The sequence below is a fragment of the Hyaloscypha bicolor genome, assembly GCF_002865645.1.
Source record: "Hyaloscypha bicolor E unplaced genomic scaffold K444scaffold_49, whole genome shotgun sequence".
NCBI lineage: Eukaryota > Fungi > Ascomycota > Leotiomycetes > Helotiales > Hyaloscyphaceae > Hyaloscypha > Hyaloscypha bicolor.
Window position 1 is genome coordinate 248280 of NW_020194551.1, and position 10541 is coordinate 258820.

At 27.3% G+C, this 10541-nt stretch overlaps 2 protein-coding genes across 2 annotated transcripts; one reads left to right on the plus strand and one right to left on the minus strand.

The window, feature by feature from the left end:
• Positions 1-7202: 7202 nt before the first annotated feature.
• Positions 7203-7388, minus strand: K444DRAFT_522189 (uncharacterized protein; the record flags this gene model as incomplete). Its single annotated transcript, XM_024874189.1, has 1 exon — positions 7203-7388. One exon carries the CDS (start codon positions 7386-7388, stop codon positions 7203-7205), a length of 186 nt encoding a protein of 61 aa, XP_024740695.1.
• Positions 7389-7939: 551 nt separating this feature from the next.
• K444DRAFT_584149 (uncharacterized protein) lies at positions 7940-9784 on the plus strand (the record flags this gene model as incomplete). Its single annotated transcript, XM_024877852.1, has 4 exons — positions 7940-8262; positions 8319-8465; positions 8521-8593; positions 8654-9784. Coding segments are annotated over 4 exons (1674 nt in total), but the record flags the coding sequence as incomplete, so codon positions are not given.
• Between the last annotated feature and the right edge of the window lie 757 nt (positions 9785-10541).

A 10541-nucleotide genomic window follows, 5' to 3' on the forward strand; every position in this document is an offset into this window, starting at 1 on the left:
AAATTATTATTCTATAGGCCTAAAAGCTTGAAAAAGTTAATCTAATCTTCTAGTTTATTTATAAATACCTTTTTTAGAATTTTCTGAATATTTCTAGTATAGAGCTAGTTCCGAATTTATAATTACTATTTGGGGAAAGGATATTATAAAAAGGCCTCTCTTTTCCTACTAATTAACCTTTCTTTTTTCTAACTATAATATTATATCTAGCTTCTTTTTATTTCTTACCTTTCTTCTTTAAGCTTTCTTTAAGCTTTTTTAAGCTCTTTTAAGTTCCTTTAAACTTTATTTAAGTTCTCTTCTAATTTCCTCTTCTATTTCTTTATCTATTAAGATAAATACTTTTCTTAGTATTTATTAGCCTATTACTATCCGTTTGGCTAATATTCCTATATCTTTAATTTACTTTTATTATTTTTAATATTTCAAGAATATTATTAAGTTTCCCGACTTTACTTATATTAAAAGTAATAATTACTCGATATATAATTACTATTATTCTAAGAATAAGAAATATAATCCTATAAGTTATAAATTTCTTCTTTTATTTCCTATTCTAATACTATTTAAGGTTCCTTAAATATATATAATATAATTAAACCGCTTTTTTTAAACTATTAATATATATAAATATTTTCCCTAATTTTTGCCTAAAAGAAAAAAGGCTATTATTATTCTTTTTCTATATTAAACTATATATACTTCTTATATTAAAGCTATTATTTAAGGCTAACGGATTCCTCTAATAATCCAAGAAATAGATTAAGTAATTCTTATTAGCTTAGTATAAATATAAAGTACTCTTAATAATATAGTTAATATTCTTTAGTATTAAATAAGCTTATTTCTTTCTTATTTCTTACTAATAGCTAATAGTTTTATAAGCTAATTTATTATCTATTTCTCAAGAGAATCCTAATAAGAATAATAATAAAAATAGTAGAAAATAATTATAAAAATAGAATATTTATAAGATATAGAAATTAGAGTTTTTAGAATTCTTAATAATTTTCATATAGCTTTTCTAAGAATAAATATATAGTTTTTAATAGTTTCTTAATAAAAGTATTTATTTTTTATATTTCCGTTTAGCTAATAGTATTATAATATTACTTTTTTCTAAGTATTTTTATAATTCTTAAATTATATTTTCCAGATTATTTAATAATTCCTATATATTATTTATTAGTAAATAGCTCTTTTAATAAATAAGATATTTTCTTTCTTTTCTATTCTTTCTATAGGCTATAATAAATTCTATTTCGAATTTCTCTTTATCCTTAATTTTAACTAGTTCTAGTTCTATTATAATACTAGTTTGCAAATATTATAATTCTAAAAAAAAAATATAGAAAATATTATAGATCTAATATAATAGTAATAATTCTAAGTAATATATTTATTTATATATTTCTATAACTTTTAAAACTTTAAAAAAGCCAAGATATCTATTTACTAGTTTTATACTAGGTTATAGCTACTAAATATTTTTTATATAAAGTATGATTTTATTATATATATTAAACTTCTTATTAATATATTTCTTATTATAGTATTTTTTCTATATATTTATTACTTTTTATTATTATTTCTCTAGTATCTCTCATTTTACTTAAATCCTCTATATTCTTTCCTATATTACTAGTATTTCTCTTTCTAGAATATTTTTCTTAATATATAGTTTAATACTAGAATAGAATTTATATAATATATAAAATAGAGAAATTCCTATTATTAAATATATAGAATTATTATATATGAATTTTATAAAAATAAGCTTTATTATCTAGTTATCTTACTAATAGCTAGTATAATACCTTAAGTACTATTTCAGAATTTGATTTAGATTCTCGGTTTATTTATTAGTTTATAAATAAAATATTATATTTAGCTATTATTAAATCTTTAAATAAAAATATAGACTTAACTAGAACTTATTTATAAAAATAGATTCTTTATTAGAGGTTATATCTATAGATATACTAAAGTCTTTAATAATATAATATATAAATAGCTTTACTAATTCAAGAGCCGAGATTTCTTTAGTAATTAAAATATATTATATTATTTTTATATATTTATTAATAATAATAAATATAGAATTATATATCTTATTATAAAACCTAGAAAGAAATAGTCCTATAATAAAGTCTATAGTAATTTCTTATTATAGCTTAGAAAAAAAAGGAAATAAACTAAATATATTATATAGTAAATATCTTTTTATTTTAGTTTATTAATATATAGGATAAGTTCTAATATAGTTTTTTATATTCTTTTTTATACTTTATTAGAAGTATTTTCTTTAGAAAATCTCTAGTATTTTACTAGTACTAAAATATCTATTTATAAGATTATTATAATTAGCTTATAGTAATTTTTCTTTAAAAGCCGACTTATTTAGTATATAAATAATACTCCGATATTTCAATAACCCAGATATATTAAATTCCTAAATCTTAATAGCTCTAGTAAAAATTTCCTTTAAGAACTATTTATATTACTAGTATTATACTAATAAATTAAGTCTCTAGTACTATAATAGTAATTCAAGTAGTATTTCTTTACCTTTCTTATATACTATTTTGGATCTAGCTATCTATATAGCTAGAATTCGTAATATATATTATTTATAACTAGTTATACTAGTAATAGGCTTAAGTAATAATATCTCTAGTATTATTTTATTACTAAAATAGACTTTCTTTTCGGAATTCTTTAATATTTTACTAATTAAGAAATATTTATTTTCTCTTTTCTAGGCCTTAAATTACAGTATTACAGAAATAGTATAATATTTTATTACTATTACTTATAGGGCTTACTATTCTATATTCTATAGCTTATTATAAAATATAAATAATAAAGTATTTTTATTTACTCTTATTATAAAGTTTGGCTTTCTTAATAGCCTATTAGTAAAGTTATTATATTCTGGCTAATACTCTAAAATAAAGTTAAAAATAGCCAGATTTTTTACTTATTTTATTTATTAATTATTTAGTTTTCTCTTAGTTATAAAATATTTCAAGTTATTATAATTTGTCTTAATAATAATAATATACTAGATATATATTAAGTAATATTACTAAATATAGAATACTAGAATAATAGCTAAAAGTTTAGAATTATATATTTTATATTTATTCTTAATTATAATTATTTTCTTTAAATAAAAGATAATAAGATATTACCTGGCTTCTATTCTCTTACTAAAGAGCTAGGAAATTATATTTATAACTATAAATCCTAAAATATTCGTTTTTATATAAATCTTTAAGGCTAGATTAAAATAATAAAGAATTAGTATTATTAAAAATATAATTTATAGCTTCTTAAAAGCCTTATTTACCTTATTTATTTAGCTGAAATAATATTATAAGTTATTATTAATTTTTAATAAATTAGTTAATTCTTTTATTACCCTAGAATATTTATAAATAAATTTCTAGTAAAAGTTAGTAAATCCCAGAAATACTTGAACTTTTTAGATATTATTCTTTAGGGCTAGCTATTCCCTAATAGCTATAACCCGGCTAGCTTCTATTTCTATATTATCTGGGCTAATTATAAATTCTAGAAACTTTATTCTTTTTATATTAAACTCGCATTTTACTAAGTTTATAAAAAGCTAATATTATTATAACTACTTAAATATATATTAGACTATTATTATATATTATTCTGGGTTCTTTAAATAAATTAAAATATTATCTAGATAAACTATATAAATAATATTTATAAGGCCTACTAGTATATAGTTAATATATACCTAAAATATTACTAAAATATTAGATAATCTAAAGAATATAATATAATACTTAAAATATCTATAATATATTTAGAATATTATTTTCTATTTATTATTCTCCTATATTTATAACTAATAATAAGTATTCTTTAAATCTAGTTTTATATATATTTTTATTTTATAAAAACTATTTATTATTTTACTAATAAATAATAATAGTATTTAGTTCTTAATAGTAATTCTATTTAGATTCTAGTAATTAATATATAGATATAGGCCGCCTTCTTTCTTTAAAACAAATATAATTAGAATACTAGCTAGACTAGTAAAATAATGAATTTATTTCTTTTTAAGCTAATATTAAGATATTCCTAAAAAACTTTAAGTTTCTTTTCTAATAAAATATATATAGAACTATATAATAATTAGAACCCTGATTCCAGATCTATATAATACTTTATTATATAATAATCGGGTAATATATCTATAGTCTTTATAGAAAATATTCGAAAAAGATTTTAATATTTTTTAAAAAGTATATTTATTCTATTTATAATAATAGTAATAATTCTTTAGTTATCTATTATAAAATAGGTAATTAATAAAAAAACATATATCTTATATTTTATTATTTTAGTAAACTTCCTAGTATTTAGAACTTTAATTTTTTATAATTAAATCTAGTATTTCTATATTACTTTTCTAAAAAAAAATCAGGAAGTTAATTTAGTAAAATTATAGGAATTCAAATATTATATTAATATAGTTTAGATTAAAATTATATAATATAAAATATATATTAGCTTTTCTTTAGTTCCTTAGTATATTCTTAGTAATAATCCCAAAAATATAATCTTTATATAAATAGATTTTTTTTTCTCTAATAAGAATAAAAAAGTTACTTTTAATATTAATAGAATACTTATATCTAAAGCTAATTTCCTTTTTATATAATTAGCCTTTATACCCGAATTAACTAATACTTTAATTCTTTACTTATCTTTTCTTATTTTAATAGTAACCTTAATTACTATTCTCGTTTTAGGGGCCTTATTCTCTATAATATAAATAAATATAACTATTATAGAATATATTTATTTCCTGGCTTTTTTAGTTCTAGATACTTATATAATTTATAGCCAGACTTATTATAGTTATAATAAATTAATTTCTCCCGATTTAGGTAAATAATAATATAATAATTTTCTTTCTAGTAAATAAATCAAATTATATCTATTTTTATAAATCCTAATATAGGTATTATATTAAACTTTATTATTATATTTTTATTATTCCGGTTTTATAAATCTTATAACAGAAATATATTTTTCTTCTATTTCTCTTTATTATTTCCTTTTTCTTTTCTTCTATTTCCTTTCTTTTACTATTCTATTAGCTTATTATTATATTTCTATTAAGTAAATAGGTTTAAATTATTCTTAATTCTTATAGCTATAGAAATAAGATTCTTTTTTTCTTATAAAGTATTTCTTTAATAATTAATCTTATTCCGAATCTCTTATTTTAAGCTATTAAATAAGTTATCCTATTCTTATAATAAACTCATATATCTCAAGTTATTTAATAGGCTATCTAAATAAGATATAAAGCTTTAGATATTCTAGCCTAACTATTATTTATTATTTTTAAACTTAATAAGGATATTATTATTATAATTCTCTAAATCTAAGATAGAATTCTTTATAAACTTAATAAAGATCTCCTAATTTATAATATTAATATCTACTAATTACTTCCTATATTTCCAGATATTCCTAGCTATATTCTTAAAATAGGAAATATAATATATAACCTTTATTATATTAGTAGCCTAGATAATCCTGCTATTTTTATATTATTTTAACTCTATCTAATAAAAGAAGTTCTAGGCTTCTTTAATATTCTTTTCCCGGTAAGTAAGTAGTTCTCGGGTTTTTAAAGCCCTTCGAATTAAGGATATTACCGGAACTATAATGAATTCTATACCAGATATCTAAATATTTTTAAGATAACGGATTTAAGCTTCTAGCTTTTCTAAATCTTCTCTCTATTATATCTCTGCTTCTAACTCAGTAATATAATAGCAAGCCGCCGCTAATTTCTCTATTATTATTATTCTACTAGCTAGTTCTAGAGATATCTGAGTTCTACTTTCTTCTCCTAACTAGATAGTATAAAGAATACTTAACTAGATACTTCCCTAAATACCCGGTTAGGTTACTCTAATAGTAATAAAGGCACTTCTTCTAGTTAATACTCTAGCTATTAATAAACTACTTCCCGAAAATTAGATTAATTAGAATATAAGATATATAATAATAGAATAATATATAAATAATTAAGGTAAGTAAGCTATAGGAGAATATTTATAAATATAACTAATTTCAAGAATTAATTCTAATAAAAGACTAATTAATACTTCTTTCTAAAGCTAGAAGTATTTTCCTATATATTTCCTAGTACTTAGCCAAGTCTATAAAGTACTTTACTTAACTAGGAAATATAATTCTATATAATCTATATAATTCTAATTATAAGCTTTACTTAAAATAGGAAACTAGATCTATAATATCTAATACCTATTTATATACTATTACGTATATTTATTATATTATATTTAAAGATTAAAGATAATATATTAAATATAAGAGTAAAATAAAAAGTAGAATTTTAAGCTAATTATATATCTAAATAAACTCTATATTAATATAACTAGAATACCTATTTATAATTAAAAGCCTTCTTTTATATCCTGCTTTTATATAAATAGTAGAATTAAAAACTTAGATAAGATATATTAGGCCTAGAATATTAAATAATTACTTATTTATACTAGATATAAACCAAATATATTTCCTTTCTTTTAAATTATCTAACTAAGTATTCTAAAGATTTCTAGAAGTTCCTTTATAAATAAGAGCTAGTAGAATTTTCGTACTATCTATATAAATAGAAATAAGTAAGCTAATAAACTTTTATAAGCTATTCTGCTTTACTTTAGTAATTTTCCTACTATTATATACTTCTTTTATTATTATATACTTTATTATATATATAATTCTAATTAAAAAACCCTTCTTATCCTAATTATATATATTTTCTACTATAATATTATAATCTTCGATTACTTTAATTAACTAAATAGAAAAGAGAAATATTAGTTATTTTATTTATAAAATAAGTAAAATATAGGCAAAATACTAAAATTAAATACTACTAAATCAAAAAAGAACTAGATATAGGGCCTATATTCCGATTTTATTTGCAAATTATTAATATTATATAAATAAAGGCTCTTTAGGCGAGATAAGTACTAGTAAACAAAACCAGCTATCTAATTCTTGCTTATATTACGGCTAATAATCTCCTCTATAAGATTTCCAATAATCTATAAGATAGGAGGAAGTTTACAGACTATAAGCTTATTAATTTGACTAATTAAAGCCTCTTCTTATATATTAGTAAGAAGTTTATAGTAAAGGGAGGTTACTTCTTGTCTGGAGGCATATATGCCTTTATACCTTCGTATAAGGGTTATACGCTTAATACTAAAATCCCTGGCCACTTGACTATAATTAGGGATCAATTGCATATCTAGCGTATTAATCGCTTTCTCAATATCTTGTTCGCTGACCATTTTATCGAATTTTGAAGATGGAGGGGTAATATTTTGTGAGGTGTGCATTCGCTTGGGGTGTGCATTGACTAGGGATCTCGGTTATCGCTAAATCGAGGATCGTTATATCAAGGTTCTGCTGTTTCATACGCCATACAAGAACCCTGTTGCTTCCGAAACAATCGCTTATTTATTCCTCGGCGACCTTTGCAGGCGTGCAATTCCTGCGTAGTCTGATAGGGCCATTTTCAGAATCCTGGATTTTTCATTGTCCGAACTCCAGATTGATGCAGCAAATCCCTGTTGTGGGATAGAGAGTCACTGGAGACGAGCCTTGGCCGTTCTTGTACTATCTGATTATGGAAGGTGTCAATCGTGACAAGGAGCGGCCCCCTTCGAACTCCTGCGGCTGCCAGGCTCCGCTGTGGCGCAATTTGTGTTGGCTCTACTAGGGTTTGGAAGCTGCAATCCAGAGACGATGCCTATATCTCGTGTTCTGTTTTCTTCCTTGAGCTTTTTCTTTCGACCTTTCGACCTTTCGACGACCACCATTCGCCATAGTGCTGATTATCATGACGGGAAATCGAAATGAAAGGCAACACTTAAGAGAGCTTGGAGTAGTTTTCTTGACAGCTATATTACCAGGCCAATTTCCATCGCACCTTCTAAACACGTTCCAGACAATCAGATCTTTCAGAAAGTTCGATTTATCTACCTTTCGTTCAAGCGGCACATCAATATCACCTGAAAGGGTTCTCTGGAGAAGTGAAATAATGGACCGTACAGAGGAAATCGTTGAAATTGCAATGACAGTTATAGCAGATGCGACTGCCGAGTGTGAAGGACGACTGAGATTGGAGCCGGAGGTTCTGAGGCGTTTCTATATGATCATCGAGTGGTGAGTTTTAAAGTTGCAAACTGTGCCTAACGTATCTGATTGGAGATCCAAAGCCCATCCGAAGCCTGCAAGAACAGGTTGTGGAGGTCAGAAATAGAAGCAGTGGTAGAGTCTCCAGGTCGCATCGCCCAGAGTCTGGCAACTCGACGGCCGAAACGTCACCCATGTCATTGCCCACCAGGGGAGAGATTGCCATACCTGTAAGTTTTCAAGCCCAGCAACGGTTCTCTGTTAGGTCCTGACCATGTATAAAAGCAACAAAATCTTCTCAAGCCGGGCGGACGAAATGGTCTCCATCGATCTGTCTAAAAATGATTCAGATAAGCGTGTTGAGAACGAAATGGTCTCTATGGCTCTCTCTGAAATTGATCCAGATAAGCGTGTTGAGAGAAGGCGACCTGACCGCATCATCGGATTCCAAGAAACGCGCAGCTTCAGTCGCCGGCTTGAGAAATATGATCTTATGGCCGGACAGTCAGGAAATGAAGCTGGCAATATCACTTTATGGGAGACAGTCGAGAGTACCGTTCTCAATCACAAGGGAAACTCACTTCTCTTTCCTTTTCTTATTATCGAGGCAAAATCAAGACACGGTGCCCCGTTCGACTATTGCAATTTACAGACTGCCGCACCAATCCTGAAAATGTTGAAAATGCAGGAAGACTTGCAAAAGAAGTCAAATATGACCCTGGAGTATGGGGGTCCGTTGGTCTGGTATATTTCGTATAGGGGGGAAGACTGGCGTTTATCAGGCTGCTATGTCTCCGACAAGCCTGATGAGCCATTATATGCAAGCTCTACCTCTATGATAGTGTGTGATACTGCTAACTTATATCAGGAGATTGTGACTCTTTGGACTGGTCAATTGAATGATGTAGAGAGCGCACTACAGTTCCTTCTCATCATTGACTATATATTCGACTGGGCTCGCGACATTTACAAGCCTTCCTTGATTTCTCAGCTCAATATGCTTGCAAGTGAGCCTTCCGAAAACCATGGCCACATCCACGATGACCTCTCCAGCAGGATCGACACAGACAGCGATATTCTCTCGCTACGGGGACCAAAACAGCCAAAGACTATCGAGGTTTTGGGAGCTAGTCTTGAGAATGATACCGATATGGTGCCAGATGAAGAACGTATTCTCATGAATTGGGCGACTTACGATTCGGAGTCAGCTGTTTTGCGCCCAGCGTGTATCGTCCAGAACTTGTTTCGTTGCCTTTTCGTAACGAAAGCGAACATCGACGAGCTTTTCTCAGCTGTGCATAAGCCATACACTGTAAAACAGCTTGCTAAATATGCAACAAATACTCTCGATGACTGGCGCACTGTTCTGGTGTCAGAAGATGTACTCGACTCTATGGAAGAAGTCTGGACGAACAGAGTTAGACGGAAGAAACCGCAGCATATCCCGGAATCACGCCTTTTCGCATCCATCGTCTATCATACAGTTGTGACTCGGGACTGGGAGCTGCAAAGGATAATATATTGTCTTGCATTCGATGAAGAGGCATTATGCAGAGTCAAAAACACTCTCCAAAAATCAAAATCCGCCCCTTACCCTCTCAAAAATGCCCAAAAATTTGGGAAGGGCAATGCAGAAGCCTTGATAAGTGCCTTGAAAGACCAATCTATACAACAAAATCTCGCATCGGCTTTGGCCTCAACAAGACAGGAATTACGCAAAAGAGGTTCGCTACAAACGCGTTGCCCTACCTTCGAGTTTGCTGATATAACTTATCACCAGAACGGGTGGAACTATCTGAAGACATATGAGTTGATAGATAGGGTATACTGTATGTGTGAGAAGAATTCCGAGGAGCCAACTGAGTCATTTCTTCGAGTGTCTCACCAATGGAATTCGCTGACTGATATTTCCCCCGGTTCGACTGTCGAATCATACTTCCCGAATTCTGAACCTGCAACTGATGAGCAGTATATTCTGGTAGCACAGAATTCGCCCTACTCGAGTCCATCTCTTTGCATATACGGCATTCCAGGTCGCACAGAAGCTCCTGAGCAGCTGCGAAAGATTTTGCAGAAGGTGGCTGACACTGATGTACTCTACAAGTGCTCGGTGAGTAACCTTGCCTCAAATAATTGGAGTGACGTGTACAAGAAGTGGAGGACGACGGATTCTGGAAGCTGCCAGGAAATTACAAAACGGTTTCAGCAGTGGAGAGACGGATTGCAAGATGAAGCCTCACCTAGCCTTCCCGTGCCCTCTCCTTCGACGATGCCTGTCGTCACAGTGGTCGAGAGCAATCTCAAGC